Source organism: Urocampus carinirostris, chromosome 3, assembly GCF_059441175.1.
Source record: "Urocampus carinirostris isolate Australia breed hairy pipefish chromosome 3, RoL_Ucar_1.0, whole genome shotgun sequence".
Classification (NCBI taxonomy): Eukaryota; Metazoa; Chordata; class Actinopteri; order Syngnathiformes; family Syngnathidae; genus Urocampus; species Urocampus carinirostris.
Genome location: NC_142351.1, coordinates 4257113 through 4279628, shown reverse-complemented (window position 1 = coordinate 4279628; position 22516 = coordinate 4257113). Strand labels below are relative to the sequence as shown.

The 22516-nt window shown below is 40.0% G+C and overlaps 1 protein-coding gene across 2 annotated transcripts in view; it reads left to right on the top strand.

The window, feature by feature from the left end:
• Positions 1-22516, top strand: part of creb3l1 (cAMP responsive element binding protein 3-like 1) — a 126965-nt gene that overhangs the window by 88620 nt on the left and 15829 nt on the right. Inside the window, exons 2-9 of one of the 2 annotated variants that reach the window (XM_088329737.1) lie at positions 8-134; positions 4564-4650; positions 9239-9393; positions 11162-11237; positions 14492-14673; positions 18483-18629; positions 19540-19598; positions 21345-21413. In XM_088329737.1, coding sequence (XP_088185863.1) covers positions 8-134; positions 4564-4650; positions 9239-9393; positions 11162-11237; positions 14492-14673; positions 18483-18629; positions 19540-19598; positions 21345-21413 — 902 coding nt within the window. Of the gene's footprint in view, positions 1-7; positions 135-4563; positions 4651-9238; positions 9394-11161; positions 11238-14488; positions 14674-18482; positions 18630-19539; positions 19599-21344; positions 21414-22516 lie in introns of both variants that reach the window. The other variant, XM_088329736.1, reaches the window with a different exon arrangement.

Genomic DNA, 22516 nt, shown 5'->3' with positions numbered 1-22516 from the left:
TGGACAGCCTTTCTCGGGAGACCAGATGGACGACTTCAGCAGTGATTTATTCAGCAGTTTCTTCGAAGACCACCTGCTGGAAATCCCCATGGAGAGAAACTCTTTCCTCCAGGTGGACATAGACAGCAGCTCAGGTGCTTGAAATCCTTTCAAATGCTTGAATTTTAATGTTCAAGTGCTTGTAAGTTCTTGAAATTGTTGCCACGGCGGACTGCTGTCACAGTCTTGTTCCACGGACAGACTGAGGAGATCGTTTCTTCCTCATGCCGTGAGGCTCTTTAACTCCACCCGGGGGAAGAAAAAGCTCACGTTTGCATATGACCCTATTTTTATGACAGTGTGTATTTTACGTAGCACTATTTAAATACTCTATATCAGCACGTTATATTGGGTATTTATGTATTATATTCCTATTACTTTATTATTGTTTTATTTTCAACACAAGGATACGGCTGGAACTGTGAATTTCCCTACGGGGATTAATAAAGTATCTATCTATCTATCTAGACATCTATCTATACATCTATCTATCTATGGATAGAAAGATGTCTAGATGTCTAGACAACCATCTATCTCTATCTATCTATCTATCTATCTATCTATCTATCTATCTATCTATCTATCTATCTATCTATCTATCTATCTATCTATCTATCTATCTATCTATCTAGACATCTATCTAGACATCTATCTAGACATCTATACATCTATACACCTAAACATCTATCTATTCATCTAGACATCTATCTATAGATCTATACATCCATCTCGACATCTATCTATCTATCTATCTAGAGATCTCTCTAGACATCTATCTAGACATCTATCTATCTATCTATCTCGACATGTATTTAGAGATCTATCTAGACATCCATCTAGACATCTATCTAGACATCTATACATCTATCTATAGATCTATACATCTATCTATAGATATATCTAGACATCTATTTAGACATCTATCCATCCATCTAGACATCTATCTAGACACCTATACATCTATCTATTCATCTATACATCTATCTAGACATCTATCTCGACATCTATCTATCTATCTATGTTTCACAACAAGTGTGCTGATAAATGCTGCCGACACTGCTCTCTGGTGAATTCGCTTCACCATTGGATTTCTTATTACGTGATATCGGCAGCTGGCATGAGTTTGTATGGCCTTGTCCTATGAAGTGTCATTGCCCCCTATCGGTCATGCCCAAGAGTAAAGGTGCATGTTACACTCTATGAAATGTGTAGAGTGCTCGTCTTGGGACCAATATGTCGCAGATTCGATTCCAGGCTCCTCCGAGAAGTGTCTCTAACACAGGGGTGTCAAACTCATTTGAACTCGGGGGCCACACGATAGAACAATCATTCTCTTGGGGGCCGGACTAGTAGATTAAAGAGAAAGAAAAAGATAGATAAAGAAATAAGAGAAAGAGGGAGGGAAAAGGAGAGAGGGCGGGACAAAGAAAGAAAAAGAGAGAGAGGGAGAGAGCGTGAGAAACAAAAGATAAAAAGTCGCGAGAGAGGGGGAAAAGAAAGGGAGAGGAAGAAAGAAATCCAAAGAGAAATAGAAGGAGAGAAAAGAGAAAAGAAAGCGCAAAGGGTAGGAAGAGAGAAAGAGAAAAGCGAGAAAAGGAAAAAAGGAAGATAGAGCAAAAGAAGTTAAAAAGACACAGAGAGAGAAAGAGACAAAAAGGAACAAGGAAGGAGAAAAGAGAGACACAGAGAGAGAAAGAGACGAGAGAGAGAGAGAGAGAGAGAGAGAGAGAGAGAAATACAAGTACAGTGTCTTTGTTCAAGGCACCTGGCTTTGGCAACATCAAGTTGACATATTTCAACCTGCAGCTCGTTTTTCTCTTGCGCTTCCCTCAGCGTTGTCTCGCGGGCCGGATTCAATCCCTTAGCGGGCCTGATCCGGCCCGCGGTCTGCCTCTTTGACACCCCTGCCCTAACATGTAGGTCGGTAGGTTGCTATCGGTGTGTGAGAACGGGTAAGGTGTGAAGTATGTCGTAAAGCGTTTGGAGATCTTCGGTGACTGCTCAAAAGCGCGATACCAATACTGTCCGTTTACCATTTGCGTTTCCCCGGATTTCTGTATGGGCAGCACGGCGGCGCAGTGGTTAGCGCGTGTGCGGCACAGTTCTGAAGTCATGAGATCGAAACTCCTGTGTGGAGTTTGCATGTTCTCGCCGTGCTTGCATGGGTTCCCTCCGGGCACTCCGGTTTCCTCCCACATTCCAAAAACATGCATGTCAGGTTGATTGGCCTAACCAAAATCAAATCCTCACTAGGTGTGAATGAGCGAGTGAGTAATTGCCCCTAGGTGTGAATGAGCGAGTGAGTAATTGCCCCTAGGTGTGAATGAGGGAGTGAGTAAATGCCCCTAGGTGTGAATGAGCGAGTGAGTAATTGCCCCTAGGTGTGAATGAGGGAGTGAGTAAATGCCCCTAGGTGTGAATGAGCGAGTGAGTAATTGCCCCTAGGTGTGAATGAGCGAGTGAGTAATTGCCCCTAGGTGTGAATGAGCGAGTGAGTAATTGCCCCTAGGTGTGAATGAGCGAGTGAGTAATTGCCCCTAGGTGTGAATGAGCGAGTGAGTAATTGCCCCTAGGTGTGAATGAGCGAGTGAGTAAATGCCCCTGGGTGTGAATGAAAGAGCGAATTGTCTGTCCCCGTGTGCCCTGCGACTGTCTGCCAACCGGTTCAGGGTGTCCCCTGCTCACTGCTCGAAGATATCTGGGATGGGCTCCAGCACCCCCGAGACCCTACTGAGGATAAGCGGTCCAGATCATGGATGGAGGCTAACGCTATCGAGTTGCTGTCAAGAAAAGTTCAGTTCACCTTGCTCACTCAGAGTGATGGAATTCCAAAATTCACGAGTTTTTCTTTGTCTCCTGTGAATTCCGCACGTTTTACCCTAAGATACATAAGTGCAGTGTTCTGGTTTCCCCGCGTCCTAGACGCATGATTTTTGCTGGGGACGCATTATTATTATTATTATTATTGTCTCAAATCAACGTGCGTCCCCGGGAAGCAACTTTTTTGACACCAAATTGTCATTATTACCCGATTACAGTTTTTTTTAACAAAGATTTACCGTACCGATCCACCATTGTTGTTTTGGTCTCGCGGTTCGAGTTTTTGTTGCTTCGGGATTGCTAATTAAGAAGCGAATTAAGTCAAAGTTACAGTGCATGAAGGTAAAAATACAAGGGTTCCCCTGTTGCTGTTTTCTAAATGCGGTATTTGGAAGTCAAGGTCGAAGTAGAACGAAGTTGAGTCAAGTCAGTAGAGTTTTTCGAGAACCGGCTTCTTCGGCTCGGCTCACTAAAGAGAACCGGCTCTTTCGGGTCCCAAACGGCTCTTCGGGTTGTTTTTGCTTCTTTCATCCCTACACGACCAGAAATTATGTCAAATTATGCACAAAATATCTTAAAGGAAGGGAGGAATAGAATAAAAAAGAAAAAAAATACAGAAATGAAAAAGTAGTGAAAAGCTAAGAAAAAAAAAGAAACAAAAGGAAGTGAAAAAAGAAGGAAAAATTTAGAAAAAAAGCCAGAAAAAAAGAGAAGAAAGAAACGTAGGAATATAAGTAAATAGAGTACAAAAAGAAAAAAGTAACAGCTCGGAAAAAATTAACACAATGAGATTTTTTTAAAGGAATTTAAAAAAAAAGTAGAGTTTTTCCAGAACCGGCTTCTTCGACTCGGCTCACTAAACGGCTCTTCGGGTTGTCTTTGCTTCTTTCATCCCTACACGACCAAATATGATGTCAAATTATGCACAAAATGACTTAAAGGAAGGGGAGAATAGAACAAAAAAGAAAAAAATACCAAAATGAAAAAGTAGTGAAGAGCTGGGAAAAAAAAAAACAAAAGAAGAAAAAAGGAGCAGGAAAAATTCAGAAAAAAAATCTAGAAGAAAAGAAAGAAGCAAATAAAGGGAAAAAGGAAATAGAGAACAAAAAAGCAAGGAAAAAGTAACAGCTTGGAAAAAATAAACACAATAATTTTTAAAAGGAATTTTTAAAAAAGTAGAAAAAAACAGAGATAAAAGTAGAAAAAGTTTGTGTTGCATTCAAATAATTTCCAAAGATATCAAGCCAATTTTGTTGCCAACATTCTACTAAAAAAATGTGATTAAATACAGCTGTGTATCGTGCAATCGAGTAAATAAGCCCCCCAAAATGTTAGTATTATGCGACAAAATATATCAGGGAAAAAAAAGAAATGGAAATCTTGTGAAAGAATCGTAAAAAGAAATGACGTTTGTGAGCCTGCAACCTTTGCAACCGTACATGAGTCAATTCATTCAAAAGAGAAAAATAATTTTGCATTGCCGGAAACTCAGCAAAATGTAACTTGATGTCAACTTTTGGACATGTTTGATAACGACTCAGTTGCCACACTTGGGATTGCCGTCGCTCACTGTCGTTTCAAGCGTTGCTCACCGACTTTGTGTGAACGCTCAGACCCCTGGAAAATCACAGGGATCATTGGTTATCAATGACGATAAAAAACATTTTTAATGATTATTAATGACGTGTTTTTGGGGTTTTACAGACGTCCAGGGAGAACACAGCTACTCTTTAAGTGAAGACTCCGCCCCCCAGAGTCCGGCCCTTTCCATCAAGATGGACCAAGACTCCGGTAGGGTGACTCATGTTTCTCATGACATTTTTTCAAGCTCTTTAGTTCTGGTTGCTTTCACTTATGAATGAATGAATGAATGAAAACTTTATTCGAACATTAAAATAAAAACAGGACAAAAACAAGGACTCAATAACAAAATAATGTGACATAACATGTTGAAAAAGGGGTAGTCAGAGGCAGATGCTTATTTTCTCTACCCCTTTATCTTCCCTAGTACAAATCCTCTTCTCCTCTTGTGTCTAATACAGGGGTCTCAAACTCATTTGAAGTCGGGGGCCACACGATAGAACAAACATTATGTCGGGGGCCGGACGAGTAGATTAAAGAGAAAGAAAAAGAGAGATAAAGAAGTAAGAGAAAGAGGGAAGGAAAAAGAGAGGGTGGGACAAAGAAAGAAAAAGAGAGAGAGAGGGAGAGAGCGTGAGAAACAAAAGATAAAAAGTCGTGAGAGAGGGAGAGGAAGAAAAAATCCAAAGAGAAATAGAAAGACGGGAGGAGAGAAAAGAGAAAAGAAAGTGCGAAAGGTATAAGAAGAGAAAGAGAAAAGAGAGAAAAGGAAAAAAGGAAGTTAGAGCAAAAGAGGTTAAAAGACACAGAGAGAGAAAGAGACAAAGAGCAACAAAGGAAGTGGTAAAGAGAGACACAGAGAGTGAAAGAGACAGAGACAGAGTGGGAGAAAAGGGGTGGAAAGAGAGAGAGAGAGAGAGAGCCTGAGAAACAAAAGAGATAAAAAGAGAAGTCGTGAGAGAGGGGGAAAAGAAAGGGAGAGGAAGAACGAAATCCAAAGAGAAATAGAAAGACAGAATGAGAGAAAAGAGAAAAGAAAGCGTGAAGGGTAGGAAGAGAGAAAGAGAAAAGAGAGAAAAGGAAAAAAGGAAGTTAGAGGTTAAAAGATGCAGAGAGAGAAAGAGACAAAGAGCAACAAAGGAAGAGAAAAAGAGAGACACAGAGAGTGAAAGAGAGAGAGATAGAGAGTGGGAGAAAAGGGGTGGAAAAGAAAGAGAGAGAGAAAGAGAAAAGAGAGAAAAGGAAAAAATGAAGTTAGAGCAAACGAAGTTAAAAAGACAGAGAGAGAAAGAGACAAAGAGCAACATAGGAAGAGAAAAATAGAAACACAGAGAGTGAAAGAGAGGGAGACAGAGAGTGGGAGAAAAGGGGTGGAAGAGAGGTAGAGAGAGAGAGAGAGAGAGAAAGAGAGAGAGAGAGAGAGAGAGAGAGAGAGAGACAGAGAGAAATACAAGTACAGTGTCTTTGTCCGAGGCACCTGGCTTTGGCAACATCAAGTTGACATATTTCAACCTGCAGCTTGTTTTTCTCTAGTGCTTCTCTGAGTGTTCTTTGGCGGGTCGGATTCAGTCCCTTAGCGGGCCTGATGTGACTTTAAATAGTACTGGAGAACAGGGGCGGGCTTTATTTTTTTGGGGAGGGTGTTAAACACTCAGAGTGTGGTTAAAAACTTTTTTTTCATTTCAAAATCTAGCGAGCTCACAAAAATCGGGGCTCAAAATTGCTCATTAAGAAGCGAATTAAGTCAAAGTTACAGTGCATGAAGGTAAAAAAATACACGGGTTCCCCTGACGCTGTGTTCTAAATGCGATATTTTGAAGTCGATGTCGAAGTAGAACGAAGTTGAGTAAAGTCAGTAGAGTTTTTCGAGAATCGGCTTCTTCGGCTCGGCTCACGAAAAAGAACCGGCTCTTTCGGGTCCCAAACGGCTCTTCAGGTTGTTTTTGCTTCTTTCATCCCTACAGAACCAAATATTATGTAAAATGATGCACAACATGACTTAAAGGAAGGGGGAATAGAACAAAAAAGAAAAAAATACAGAAATGAAAAAGTAGTGAAAAGCTGAGAAAAAAAGAAACAAAAGGAAGAGAAAAAAAAAGGTCAAATTCAGAAAAAAAAGCCAGAAAAAAAGTAAATAGAGAACAAAAAGAAAAAGTAACAGCTAGGAATAAATAAACACAATGAGTTTTTTTTTTTTTAAAGGAATGAAAAAAAAGGAGAAAAAAAACGAAAAAGAAGAAAAAGTACAACCTTTGCAATAGTACATGAGTCAATTCATTCAAAAGACAAAAATAATTTTGCATTGCCAACTCCAGACTTCCTGTGCGGAGTTTGTATGTTCTCCCCGTGCTTGCGTGGGTTTCCTCCGGGCACTCCGGTTTCCTCCCACATTCCAAAAACATGCATTTCAGGTGAATTGGCCGGTCCAAATTGTCCCTAGGTGTGAATGAGCGAGTGAGTTGTCTGTCCCCGTGTGCCCTGCGATTGGCTGGCAACCAGTTCAGGGTGTCTCCTGCCCACTGCTCGATGATTGCTGGGATGGGCTCCAGCACCCCCGCGACCCTACTGAGGATAAGCGGTGCAGATGATGGATGGATGGATAGTTTCATTTAATTGGGTTTCAAATGATCACAATTCACAGTGGTTAGCTCGTGTACGGCACTGTTCTAAGGTCATGAGATCAAGCCTCCTGTGTGGAGTTTGCATGTTCTCCCCGTGCTTGCCTGAGTTTCCTTCTACATTCCCAAAACCTGCATGTCAGGTTAATTGGCCGGTCCAAATTGTCCCTAGGTGTGACTGAGCGAGTGAGTTGTCTGTCCCCGTGTGCCCTGCGATTGGCTGGCAATCAGTTCAGGGTGTCCCCTGCCCACTGCTCGATGATTGCTGGGATGGGCTCCAGCACCCCCGCGACACTACTGAGGATAAGCGGTGTAGCTAATGAGATGAGATGAATTTTGCATTGCCGGAAACTCAGCAAAATGTAACGTGATGTCAAGTTTTGGACATGTTTGATAATGAATTATCTTGCCACACTTGGGATTACGGTGGCTCACTGTCGTTTCAAGCGTTGCTCACCGACTTAGTGTGAACGCTCAGGAAAATTAGAGGGAACATTGCTTGAAAGTCCTTAAAAAGGTGTCTAGTTTCCCACTTGTCAGTAAACACGTCCGTTCTCCGTTTATCCCGGGTATCCTCGTGTCCGGGCAGTTCTCCCACTAAGTAAGCCCCGCCCACATATCTCTTCCCTGCACACACACACAAGCGATTGCGCATGCACGCTAGTCCGCACAATGACAAGCATATGCTTTGGAGTGCGGTGGAAAAAGCCACGGGTTTGATATTTCAAAGCAGTTGTCGGTAATGTAGCACATGCAGAGTTCGTACGGGTGCTTGAAATCCTTGAAAAAGTCATGTTTTTCGAAGGTCAGAAAAATACTTGAATTTCGGGTGAAGTGCTTGAAAATGCTTGGAATCGTTGCCGTCGCCATGTTTCTTGGCAGTCTGACTCTATAGACCGCGCAATTAATGAAGTAATTTTTTTAAAAAAGAGTCTTTTGTCAGGAACAGAACATGTGCAATTATTTACTTCATTATTCAGTTGAACGTAGCACATGCAGAGTTCGTACGGGTGCTTGAAATCCTTGAAAATGTTTGATATCAATGTTGTGTTTTTTTAAGGTCAGGAAAATAGAAAGAAAGAAGGAGAGAAAAGAGAAAAGAAAGTGCAAAGGGTAGGAAGAGAGAAAGAGAAAAGAGAGAAAAGGAAAAAAGGAAGTTAGAGCAAAAGAAGTTAAAAAGACACAGAGAGAGAAAGCGACAAAGAGCAACAAAGGAAGAGAAAAAGAGAGACAGAGAGTGAAAGAGACAGAGACAGAAAGTGGGAGAAAAGGTGTGGAAAAAGAGAGAGAGAGCGAAAGAGAAAGAGAGAGAGAGAGAAAGGGAGAGACCGACAGAGAGAGAGAGAGAGAGAGAGAGAAAGAAATACAAGTACAGTGTCAGAGAGTGGGAGAAATGGGGAGGAAAGAGGGAGAGAGAGAGAGAGAGAGGGAGAGAGAGACAGACAGAGAGAGAGAGAGAGAAAGAAGTACAAGTACAGTGTCAGAGAGTGGGAGAAATGGGGGGGAAGAGGGAGAGAGAGAGAGAGAAAAAAAGAGGGGGGGAGAGAGAGAGAGAGAGAGGCCGGACTAGTAGATTAAAGACAAAGAAGAACAGATAAAGAAATATGAGAAAGAGGGAGGGAAAAGGAGAGAGGGCGGGACAAAGAAAGAGAGGGGGAGAGAGCGTGAGAAATAAAAGATAAAAAGTCGTGAGAGAGGGGGAAAGAAAGGGAGAGGAAGAAAGAAATCCAAAGAGAAATAGAAAGACGGAAGAAGAGAAAAAAGAAAAGAAAGCGCAAAGGGTAGGAAGAGAGAAAGAGAAAAGAGAGAAAAGGAAAAAAAGGAAGTTAGAGCAAAAGAAGTTAAAAAGACAGAGAGAGAGAAAGAGACAAAGAGGAACAAAGGAAGAGAAAAAGAGAGACATGGGGAGTGAAAGAGACAGAGAGTAGGAGAAAAGGGGTAGAAAAGAGAGAGAGAGAGAGAGAGAGAGAGAAAGAAATCCAAGTACAGTGTCTTTGTTCGAGGCACCTGGCTTTGGCAACATCAAGTTGACATATTTCAACCTGCAGCTCGTTTTTCTCTCGCGCTTCTCTGAGTGTTGTCTCGCGGGCCGGATTCAATCCCTTAGCGGGCCTGATTTGGCCCGCGGGCCGCCTGCTTGACACCTGTGGTTTAGATCCTTTAATTGTATCCCATCTTAGAATTCGAATGGAGCTTTAGTCAAGACCTGTCGGCCATCTTGGTGAAAGAGGAGGAGCCGGAAGTGCCTCAAAGGGCCGATTGGGGGCCAATTGGAGACCCGCCTCCCGTTTTAAGCCCCTCCCCTGCGCCCAGAGGGTCGCCATGGAGACACGCAGTGAGTATGGCCACAGGAAAGATGGAGAGACGGGAAGAGAGAGAGAGAGAGAGAGAGAGAGAGAGAGAGAGAGAGAGAGAGAGAGAGAGAGAGAGAGAGAGAGAATGGAAGATAAAAAGAAATAAAGAGAATGAGAGTGAGAGAAAGAGAAAGGGAGAGAGAGAGAGAGAGAGAGAGAGAGAAAGAATGGAAGATAAAAAGAAATAAAGAGAATGAGAGTAAGAGAGAGACAAAGAAAAAAACAGACAGAACGAATGAAAGAGAGAAAGAGAGAGAATGAGAAAGAGAGAAAGAAATAAAGGCAAAATGAGAGTAAGAGAGAGAGGGAAAGAAAAAACAGACAGAAAGAAAGAATGAGAGTAAGAGAGAACAACAAAGAAAAGTTAGAGAGAGAATAAGAAAGATATAGATATAGACAGAGAAAGAGAGAGAGAGAGAGAGAGAGAGAGAGAGAGAGAGAGAGAGAGAGAGAGAGAGAGAGAGAAAGAGAGAGAGAGAGAGAGAGAGAGAGAGAGACAGACAAAGAATGGAAGATAAAAAGAAATAAAGAGAATGAGAGTAAGAGAGAGACAAAGAAAAAAACAGACAGGAAGAATGAAAGAGAGAAAGAGAGAGAATGAGAAAGAGAGAAAGAAATAAAGGCAAAATGAGAGTAAGAGAGAGAGGGAAAGAAAAAACAGACAGAAAGAAAGAATGAGAGTAAGAGAGAACAACAAAGAAAAGTTAGAGAGAGAATAAGAAAGATATAGATATAAAAAGAGAAAGAGAGAGAGAGAGAGAGAGAGACAGACAAAGAATGGAAGATAAAAAGAAATAAAGAGAATGAGAAAGAGAGAAAGAAATAAATAAAGAAAGAATAAGAGTAAGAGAGAGAGAGAGACGAAGAAAAAACGGACAGAAAGAATGGAAAAGAAAAAGAAAGAGAGAGAATGACAAAGAGAGAAAAAAATAAATGCAAAGAGAAGGTAGGAGAGAGAGTGAAATAAAAAACAGACAGATAGAATGGAAGAGAAAAAGAGAGAACAAAAGAACTAAAGAGAATGAAAGAGAGAAATAAATAAAGAATGAGAGTATGAGAGAACAAAAAGAAAGAAAGAGTGTTAGAGAGAGAGAAAGGGGAAGTTCAAATAATTAGAAAGAGAGAAAAATAAAGAGAGCGAATGAGAAAGATATAGAAAGAAAGGGGGAAAGAAAAACGTAGAGAGAGAAAGACAGTGAGAAAGGGAGAGATAGAGAGAAAGACATAATGAGAGTAAGACAGAGAAAAATAAAGAAAGACTAAGAGAAAGAAAGAAAGAGAGCAAAAAAGAACAACAAACAACAACAATAAAAGAATGAGGGTTAGAGAAAGAGAAAGGGAAAGGTAAAATAGTTACAAAAAGAGAAAAATAAAGAGAGAGAATGAGAAAGATATAGATATAGAAAGAAAGGGGGGAAAGAAAGAGAAAACATAGAGAAAGAAAGGGAAAAAAGGAGAGATACAGAGAAAGAAAGAATGAGAGTAAGAGAGAAAAAGAAAAAGAAAGACTAAGAGAAAGAAAGAAAGAGAGAGAGCAAGAAAGAAAGGGAGAACGAGAAAAAGAAAGAAAGACCCCCTGCCTGGCTTCAGTGACATCAAGTGAATGTAAATAACAAACTGCAGGTTCGGCTCTCTTTTTCTCTTGTGCTTCTCTCCTCATTGGCTCAAACCTATTTGCGGGCCTGATCCGGCCCGCGGGCCGTATGCTTGACACCCTTCCTTTACGTGTTGTGCTTTCTTGAATCTCAGGTAGACGACGTCAACAAAACCCCTGCAATTAAAGAAGAACCAGGAGAAATGGCGCAGTACCTCGCCCTGCCACCAGGTGCGCACTTCATTTTCTTACCAAGTAGCTTTAGCTAGACGGCTTGCTAACTAGCTAAAAAGGTAGCTTGATAGTTAGCTAGAAAGGAAAACAGGCAAAAAAACTAAAAGGGAGCTAGCTAGCTAGCTATTACAGTAAAAACACGTCTATGTAGGGATAGAAATCTAAAAACAAAGCTAGCTAGCTAGCTATTACAGTAAAAACACGTCTATATTGTGGGATAGAAAGCTAAAAACGACGCTAGTTAGCTAGCTATTACAGTAAAAACACGTCTATATAGTGGTATAGAAAGCTAAAAACAACGCTAGCTAGCTAGATATTACAGTAAAAACATGTCTAAATAATGGGATAGAAAGCTAAAAACGACGCTAGCTAGCTAGCTATTACAGTAAAAACCCGTCTATATAGTGGGATAGAAAGCTAAAAACAATGCTAGCTAGCTAGATATTACAGTAAAAACACGTCTGTATAATGGGATAGAAAGCTAAAAACAACTCTAGCTAGCTAGCCTTTACTGTAAAATTACGTCTATATAGTGGGATAGAAAGCTAAAAACAACGCTAGCTTGCTAGCTATTACAGTAAAAACACGTCTATATAGTGGGATAGAAAGCTAAAAACAACGCTAGCTAGCTAGCTATTACAGTAAAAACATGTCTCTATAGTAGGATTGAAAGCCAAAAACAACGCTAGCTAGCTAGCTAGCTATTACAGTAAAAACACGTCTATATTGTGGGATAGAAAGCTAAAAACGACGCTAGCTAGCTAGCTATTACAGTAAAAACATGTCTCTATAGTGGGATAGAAAGCTTAAAACAACGCTAGCTAGCTAGCTAGCTATTACAGTAAAAAGACGCCTATATAGTGGTATAGAAAGCTAAAAACAACGCTAGCTAGCTAGATATTACAGTAAAAACATGTCTAAATAATGGGGATAGAAAGCTAAAAACGACGCTAGCTAGCTAGCTATTACAGTAAAAACCCGTCTATATAGTGGGATAGAAAGCTAAAAACAATGCTAGCTAGCTAGATATTACAGTAAAAACACGTCTGTATAATGGGATAGAAAGCTAAAAACAACTCTAGCTAGCTAGCCTTTACTGTAAAATTACGTCTATATAGTGGGATAGAAAGCTAAAAACAACGCTAGCTTGCTAGCTATTACAGTAAAAACACGTCTACATAGTGGGATAGAAAGCTAAAAACAACGCTAGCTAGCTAGCTATTACAGTAAAAACATGTCTCTATAGTGGGATATAAAGCTAAAAACAACGCTAGCTAGCTAGCTATTACAGTAAAAACACGTCTACATAGTGGGATAGAAAGCTAAAAACAACGCTAGCTAGCTAGCTATTACAGTAAAAACATGTCTCTATAGTGGGATAGAAAGCTTAAAACAACGCTAGCTAGCTAGCTAGCTAGCTATTACAGTAAAAACACGTCTATATAGTGGGATAGAAAGCTAAAAACAACGCTAGATAGCTAGCTATTACAGTAAAAACACGTCTATATAGTGGGATAGTTAGCTAAAAACAATGCTAGCTAGCTAGCTATTACAGTAAAAACATGTCTGTATAGTGGGATAAAAAGCTAAAAACAACGCTATCTAGCTAGCTATTACAGTAAAAACACGTCTACATAGTGGGATAGAAAGCTAAAAACAACGCTAGCTAGCTAGCTATTACAGTAAAAACATGTCTCTACAGTGGGATAGAAAGCTTAAAACAACGCTAGCTAGCTAGCCAGCTATTACAGTAAAAACACGTCTATATAGTGGGATAGAAAGCTAAAAACAACACTAGCTAGCTAGCTATTACAGTAAAAACACGTCTATATAGTGGGATTGAAAGCTAAAAACAACGCTAGCTAGCTAGCTATTACAGTAAAAACATGTCTACATAGTGGGATAGAAAGCTAAAAACAACGCTAGCTAGCTAGCTGTTACAGTAAAAACATGTCTCTATAGTGGGATAGAAAGCTTAAAACAACGCTAGCTAGCTAGCTAGCTATTACAGTAAAAACACGTCTATATAGTGGGATAGAAAGCTAAAAACAACGCTAGCTAGCTAGCTATTACAGTAAAAACACGTCTATATAGTGGTATAGAAAGCTAAAAACAAGGCTAGCTTGCTATTACAGTAGAAACACGTCTATATAGTGGGATAGTTAGCTAAAAACAATGCTAGCTAGCTAGCTATTACAGTAAAAACATGTCTGTATAGTGGGATAAAAAGCTAAAAACAACGCTATCTAGCTAGCTATTACAGTAAAAACACGTCTACATAGTGGGATAGAAAGCTAAAAACAACGCTAGCTAGCTAGCTATTACAGTAAAAACATGTCTCTATAGTGGGATAGAAAGCTTAAAACAACGCTAGCTAGCTAGCTAGCTATTACAGTAAAAACACGTCTATATAGTGGGATAGAAAGCTAAAAACAACGCTAGCTAGCTAGCTATTACAGTAAAAACACGTCTATATAGTGGTATAGAAAGCTAAAAACAAGGCTAGCTTGCTATTACAGTAGAAACACGTCTATATAGTGGGATAGTTAGCTAAAAACAATGCTAGCTAGCTAGCTATTACAGTAAAAACATGTCTGTATAGTGGGATAAAAAGCTAAAAACAACGCTATCTAGCTAGCTATTACAGTAAAAACACGTCTATTTAGTGGGATAGAAAGCTAAAAATGACGCTAGCTTGCTAGCTATTACAGTAAAAACACGTCTATATAGTGGGATAGAAAGCTAAATCTATCTGTCTATCTATCTATCTATCTATCTATCTATCTATCTATCTATCTATCTATCTAGACATCTATCTAGACATCAATCTATATCTATCTCTATCTCTCTCTCAGTCTATCTATCTATCTATCTATCTATCTATCTATCTATCTATCTATCTATCTATCTATCTATCTATCTATCTATCTAGACATCTATCTAGACATCAATCTATATCTATCTCTATCTCTCTCTCAGTCTATCTATCTATCTATCTATCTATCTATCTATCTATCTATCTATCTATCTATCTATCTATCTATCTAGACATCTATCTAGACATCTATCTAGACATCTATCTAGACATCTATCCACTCCCTTGGGTTGTCTGTATGATATTTGAACTGGTTTGATGATCCGAAACCTTTGCGAGTGATAAATACGCAAAAATCACAGAAAGGGGCAGTGTACAATCATCCCTCCACGAACGTCACAGGAAGCACGTTTTTCTCTCTCCTTGGTCCCAGAAGACGGCGTCCAGCTTCCGCCCACTCCTCCCAGCAGCAACCACGGCGACAGTGACGGTTCCCTGCCGCCTTCGTCCCCGCACCTCGCTCTCCATTCCCCGCAGCACCAACAGAGGGCGCCGGGCCGCAGCTCCGCAGTCTCGTCCACCGCCATCTTGTCTTCGCCGCTTCTAACCGCGCCGCACGTCAGTCAACACCTTCCAGTCTTTGCTTTTTTTACTTGGTTTTACTATTACAGGGATAGGACCAGGGGGTTATGGGTCGGGATTTGCACACTGAAACGAGATAACGCACTACCCGGAGCTTTTCCGCGCACAAGAAAATCTAGCCAGCTCACAAAAATCAGGGCTCAAAATTGCTCATTAAGAAGCGAATAAGTCAAATTTACTGTGCATGAAAGTAAAAATACACGAGTTCCCCTGACGCTGTGTTTTAAATGCGGTATTTTGAAGTCAGGGTCGAAATAGAACAAAGTCGAGTAAAGTCAGTAGAATTTTTCGGGAACCGGCTTCTTCGGCTCGGCTCGCTAAAAGGAACCGGCTCTTTCGGGTCCTAAACGGCTCTTCAGGTTGTTTTTGCTTCTTTCAACCCTTCATGACCAAACATTATGTAAAATTGTGCACAAAATGACTTAAAGGAGGGGGGGGCAATAGAACAAAAATTTAAAAAATACCAAAATGAAAAAGCAGTGAAGAGCTGAGGAAAAAAAAGAAACAAAAGGAGAGAAAAAGAGAAAAAAAAGAGCGGGAAAAATTCTGAAAAAAGCCAGAAAAAAAATATATATACCACAGCCATATCCCCCTAGTGGGAGGTGTCTAGAGTCATTTCTGACTCTTTTTGGGAGATTGATTTAGAGGAGGGGATTCCCAGCCCCCTCGTTCAACCGAACTGAGGTGTTGGGAGTCATTAGGTGACCAAAGCCCCGAATTCCAAACCCTAACGCTGAACGCCAAGCAGGGAGGCAACGGGTACCAATGTTTAAGCCTTAGGTATGACTCGGCCGAGGCTTGAACCACAACCTCCCAGTCTCGGGGCGGGCGCCATACCCACAAGGCCACCGAGCTGAAAAAAGATAAAGAAACAAATAAAAGGAAAAAGGAAATAGAGAACAAAAAAAGCAGCTGGGAAATAATGATCACAATAAGATTTATTTAAAGGAATTAAAAAAAAATAGAAAAAAACAGAGAAAAAGAGGCAAGGTGTTTCAGTATTTTCAGCTCTTCAAAATTCCATTTTGGCAACAGTGATTTTATCCTGGGAGCTAAAAACAACGCTAGCTAGCTAGCTATTACAGTAAAAACATGTCTATATAGTGGGATAGAAAGCTAAAAACAACGCTAGCTAGCTAGCTATTACAGTGAAAACCGACTATATAGTGGGATAGAAAGCTAAAAACAACGCTAGCTAGCTAACTAAAATGGAGGCCAAAGTGTAACTTGATAACTAGCAAAAATGTTAGCTAGGTAGCATGCAAAAAATTGGGAAGCTAGCTAGCTATTACAGTAAAAAGACGCCTATATAGTGGGATAGAAAGCTAAAAACAACGCTAGCTAGCTAGCTATTACAGTAAAAACATGTCTATATAGTGGGATAGAAAGCTAAAAACAACGCTAGCTAGCTAGCCATTACAGTAAAAACATGTCTATATAGTGGGATAGAAAGCTAAAAACAACGCTAGCTAGCTAGCTAGCTATTAGAATAAGAACACGTCTATGTAGTGGGATAGAAAGCTAAAAACAACGCTAGCTACCTAGCCATTACAGTGAAAACCGACTATATAGTGGGATAGAAAGCTAAAAACAACGCTAGCTAGCTAACTAAAATGGAGGCAGAAGTGTAACTTGATAACTAGCAAAAATGTTAGCTAGGTAGCATGCAAAAAATTGGGAAGCTAGCTAGCTATTACAGTAAAAAGACGCCTATATAGTGGGACAGAAAGCTAAAAACAACGCTAGCTAGCTAGCTATTACAGTAAAAACATGTCTATATAGTGGGATAGAAAGCTAAAAACAACGCTAGCTAGCTAGCTATTACAGTGAAAACCGACTATATAGTGGGATAGAAGCTAAAAACAACGCTAGCTAGCTAATTAAAATGGAGGCCAAAGTGTAACTTGATAACTAGCAAAAATGTTAGCTAGGTAGCATGCAAAAAATTGGGAAGCTAGCTAGCTATTACAGTAAAAAGACGCCTATATAGTGGGATAGAAAGCTAAAAACAACGCTAGCTAGCTAGCTATTACAGTAAAAACATGTCTATATAGTGGGATGGAAAGCTAAAAACAACGCTAGCTGTTTAGCCATTACAGTAAAAACATGTCTATATAGTGGGATAGAAAGCTAAAAACAACGCTAGCTAGCTAGCTAGCTATTAGAGTAAGAACACGTCTATGTAGTGGGATAGAAAGCTAATAACAACGCTAGCTAGCTAACTAAAATGGAGGCCAAAGTGTAACTTGATAACTAGCAAAAAAATGTTAGCTAGGTAGCATGCAAAAAATTGGGAAGCTAGCTAGCTATTACAGTAAAAAGACGCCTATATAGTATAATAATAATAATAATAATTTCCTTGTATTGTCATTCTGTGTAACAATGTACACAGAACGAAATGTCGATTGCATCTGACCCGATGCAGCCGCAGCCAAGAGAGGGCGCCGCCGACCACTTTTTAAGTCTTAGGAATGACTCGGCCGGGGCGCGAACCCGAACCTCCCAGTCTCAAAGCGGGCGCCTTACCATCTAGGCTAGTGGGATAGAAAGCTAAAAACAACGCTAGCTAGCTAGCTATTACAGTAAAAACATGTCTATATAGTGGGATAGAAAGCTAAAAACAACGCTAGCTAGCTAGCTATTACAGTAAAAACATGTCTATATAGTGGGATAGAAAGCTAAAAACAACGCTAGCTACCTAGCCATTACAGTGAAAACCGACTATATAGTGGGATAGAAAGCTAAAAACAACGCTAGCTAGCTAACTAAAATGGAGGCAGAAGTGTAACTTGATAACTAGCAAAAATGTTAGCTAGGTAGCATGCAAATAATTGGGAAGCTAGCTAGCTATTACAGTAAAAAGACGCCTATATAGTGGGACAGAAAGCTAAAAACAACGCTAGCTAGCTAACTATTACAGTAAAAACATGTCTATATAGTGGGATAGAAAGCTAAAAACAACGCTAGCTAGCTAGCTATTACAGTGAAAACCGACTATATAGTGGGATAGAAGCTAAAAACAACGCTAGCTAGCTAACTAAAATGGAGGCCAAAGTGTAACTTGATAACTAGCAAAAATGTTAGCTAGGTAGCATGCAAAAAATTGGGAAGCTAGCTAGCTATTACAGTAAAAAGACGCCTATATAGTGGGATAGAAAGCTAAAAACAACGCTAGCTAGCTAGCTATTACAGTAAAAACATGTCTATATAGTGGGATAGAAAGCTAAAAACAACGCTAGCTGTTTAGCCATTACAGTAAAAACATGTCTATATAGTGGGATAGAAAGCTAAAAACAACGCTAGCTAGCTAGCTATTACAGTAAAAACATGTCTATATAGTGGGATAGAAAGCTAAAAACAACGCTAGCTAGCTAGCTATTACAGTGAAAACACGTCTATATAGTGGGATAGAAAGCTAAAAACAACGCTAGCTAGCTAGCTATTACAGTAAAAACATGTCTATATTGTGGGATAGAAAGCTAAAAACAACGCTAGCTAGCGAGCTATTACAGTGAAAACACGTCTATATAGTGGGATAGAAAGCTAAAAACAACGCTAGCTAGCTAACTGAAATGGAGGCCAAAGTGTAACTTGATAACTAGCAAAAAAATGTTAGCTAGGTAGCATGCAAAAAATTGGGAATTTAGCTAGCTATTACAGTAAAAAGACGCCTATATAGTGGGATAGAAAGCTAAAAACAACGCTAGCTAGCTAGGGAGATTATCAGAAGCGAGTCTATGGCTCTGTCTAGCTCTGTAGGTTTTTTTTTTTTTTTGGTTTTACAGAAACTGCAAGGGTCTGGACCCCTCTTGTTGACGGAGGAAGAGAAGAGGACCCTCGTTGCCGAGGGATACCCGGTACCCAACAAACTTCCTCTCTCCAAAAGTGAAGAGAAAGCTCTGAAAAGAGTTAGACGAAAGATAAAAAATAAGGTACCTCATGCTTTATTTCTGAATTTTGTTGACATAGAGTCATCCCAGTTCAGTCTTGTTCCTATGCTATGGGTGTTTTCTTCTACTGCATCAATCACAGCCATTGTTGCTGATCTGTCTTTGGAGAGAACGTCTTTGGGCGTTGTCCCAAAATATATGCAGAGAGTACCGTAAATTCCGGACTATAAGCCGCTACTTTTTCCCCAAATGTTCAGCCCTGCGGCTTATTCAGTGATGCGGCCAATTTATGTCATTTTTCTAACAGCCGCCAGCGGCGCTCAAGTACAAATGGTAAGATTTAGACTGCAACTTCATAGCTTGTGCACAAATTAAATTCGCACGGGCGAATGAAAAAGGAGGGGCGGAACAAACGGCAGGTGACGGGAAGTGGGGTAAAGGTGAGGAACAGACCTGTTTGTTGACGTGGCCGACAATAGTGGATATATATTTTTCCCACCCTTACCTTTGGAAATATACACTTTTTTCCTTGGATTACTTTCAACGGGCACCCGGACTCTGCAGGTCTGCATTAAATCTTAAGTACCGGTATCATTTTCCGTTCAGTTTTTTGTACTGTATCGGGTATGGGTTAATTTCGTGTTTGTATTGCGTTTTTTTTCAATGTGGGCGCATGCGGCTAATATACAGGTTTTCCTCCCGAAATGTGGTGGGTGCGGCTTATAATCAGGTGCGCTCTATAGACATAAAAATACCAAATTCTCAAATTTCGGCCTACCGATAATCGCTCGGCCTCCACTAAAAATGTCCACCCACATCAATGAATCGAACGAGGGATTTTGCTTTTTAATCCATTACGCATATGCAAAATACTATTGTTCGGAGATATTTTCATTGTCTTCTACTTGAAATACTTTTGTTTTATGTTTTTCCGAAAAAAAAAAAAAAACAGATCTCCGCTCAGGAGAGTCGTCGGAAGAAGAAAGAGTACGTGGAATGTCTGGAAAAAAGGTGATTTTCCATTTTTCTCACCAACTTTTTCCTTCAAATATCTCTTTAAAGTTTTTTTAATGTGTTTCAACGATTATACAGTGCATCAATTTCACAGTGATGTCGGTTAACAACAGTCTGAATGCGAGTTCGCAGTCGCCCCCTGGTGTTAAACACGAGCGCTCCAGGAAAATGTTCAAATCCAGGTGTTGGATAGTGAAAGTTTTACTAGCTTTGCATGTACTGTGCCTTGAAAAAGTCTTCGCCCCCGTCCAGTGTTCCCTCTAAGCTGCGCACAAAAAAAACCTAGCCGGCGCACAAAAATCAGGGCTCAAAATTACTAATTAAGATGCGACTTAAATCAATGTTACAGTGCATGAAGGTAAAAATACACGGGTTCCCCCGACGTTGTGTCCTAAATGCGGTATTTTGAAGTCGAGTCAGAGTAGAACGAAGTTGAGTAAAGTTAGTAGAGTTGGTTGAGAACCGGCTTTTTCGGCTCGGCTCACTAAAAGGAACCGGCTCTTTCGGGTCCTAAACGGCTCTTCAGGTTGTTTTTGCTTCTTTCATCCCAACATGACCAAAAATTATGTAAAACTATTCACAAAATGACTTAAAAGAAGGGGGGAATAGAACAAAAATTAAAAAATTACCAAAATGAAAAAGTAGTGAAAAGCTGAGTAAAAAAGAAACAAAAGGAAGAGAAAAAAAGAAGGAAAAATTGGGAAAAAAGCCAGAAAAAAAGTAAAGAAAGAAATGTAAGAAAAAAGTAATGAGAGAACAAAAAGAAAAAAGTAACAGCTCAGAACAAATAAACACAATGAGAAAAAAAGAAACAAAAGGAAGAGAAAAAAAGAAGGAAAAATTAAGAAAAAAAAACTGAAAAAAAGAAATATAGGAAAAAAGTAAACAGAGAGAGAGAGAGAGAGAGAGAGAGAGAGAGAGAGAGAGAGAGAGAGAGAGAGAGAGAGAGAGATATCGATGGAGCAATTGAGAGAGAGAGGGAGAGAGAGAGAACATGAGTAGAGAGAGAGAGAGAGAGAGAGAGAGAGAGATAGAAAATAGGGGAACAAGTGTAAAAGAATAGAGACGCAAAAAGAATGAGAAAGACGTGAAGAGAGAAAGGAAGTAAGAGAGGGGGATAGATTAAACCAATGAAAAAAACAGAACAAGACAGAACAAAAGACAGAAAAGGAGAGAAAGAAAATGAGTGAGGAAAAGAGCGAGAGAGAAATAAAAATGATAAAGAGGGAAAAACAAAATAAGTGAGAAATGGAAAAAAAGGGAAAGAAAGAGAAAGGATGTAAACAAAGAAAGAGAATGAAAGAAAGAGTAGAGAGTTAAAGAGAGTGAGAATAAGAGAAAAAGGAAAGAGATCGAGAAAAACAGAGAGGGTGAATGGGGAAAAAAAGAAAGAATGAAAAAGAAGAGAGAGAGGGGAATACTACTACGAATGCTTTGCGACTGGTGCCTGGCTTGGGTGGCATCAGGTGGACATAGGTAAAACTGCAGCTCGTTTTTCTCTTGCGCTTCTCTCAGTGTTGTCTCACGGGCCAGATTAAAACCTTTGGCGGGACGTTATCCGGGACGGGAGAACAGACGTGATCGAGATCAAAACAGAGAGAGAATTCTTTTTTTTTTTTATATTCTTTTTTCTTTATCTTTCATCGACCGGTCCGCGTCCAATCAGAATGCTTTTTCTACCATGTGACCACAAACTCAAATGAGTATGATACCCCTGGGCTATACTTCAACCTGTGTTCTTAGGGTGGAGAACTACACGTCAGAAAACGGTGACTTGTGGAGAAAGGTGGACAACCTGGAGACATCGAACAGGTGCGTTTGTTTCGTTAACCCCTTCGAAATGTAAAATCCCTTTTCAATACTCCAACTCAATACTACATATTTACAACTGTATATTTAAGGCAGGGATGTCAAATTCGTTTCAGCTGGGGGCCACATGCTAGGAGAAAAAAATCTCACAGGGGCCGGACTAGTAGGTTTAAGAGAAAGAAGGAAAGAATGAGAGTGGGGAAAAAAGAGACAAAAGAAGAGAGGGAGAGAGAGAGAGAAATATCGATGGAGCGGTTGAAAGAGATAGAGAGAGAGAGGGGGAAAGAGAGAGAGAGAGAGACATTTGAAATAGAAAGAGAGAGACAAAGAGAAAGACAGAGAGCAAGAGAGAGAGACATTAGAAATAGAAAAAGAGAGACACGCAGAGAGAGAAAGAGAGACATGAGAAATAAAAAGAGAGAGAGAGAGAGAGACATTAGAAATAGAAAAAGAGAGACACGCAGAGAGAGAAAGAGAGACATGAGAAATAAAAAGAGAGAGAGAGAGAGAGAGAGACATTAGAAATAGAAAAAGAGAGACACGCAGAGAGAGAAAGAGACATGAGAAATTAAAAGAGAGAGAGAGAGAGACATTAGAAATAGAAAAAGAGAGACACGCAGAGAGAGAAAGAGAGACATGAGAAATAAAAAGAGAGAGAGAGAGAGAGAGAGAGAAATATCAATGGAGCGATTGAGAGAGAAATATCGAAGGAGCGATTGAGAGAGAGAGAAATATCGATGAAGCGATTGAGAGAGATAGGGAGAGAGAGGGGGGAAAGAGAGAGAGAGAGACATGAGAAATAGAAAGAGAGAGACACAGAGAGAGAGAGAGAGAGAGACATTAGAAATAGAAAAAGAGAGACACGCAGAGAGAGAAAGAGAGACATGAGAAATAAAAAGAGAGAGAGAGAGAGAGAGAGAGAGAGAAATATCGAAGGAGCGATTGAGAGAGAGAGAAATATCGATGAAGCGATTGAGAGAGATAGAGAGAGAGAGAGGGGGCAAGAGAGAGAGAGAGACATGAGAAATAGAAAAAGAGAGACACGCAGAGAGAGAAAGAGAGACATGAGAAATAAAAAGAGAGAGAGAGAGAGAGAAAGAGAGAGA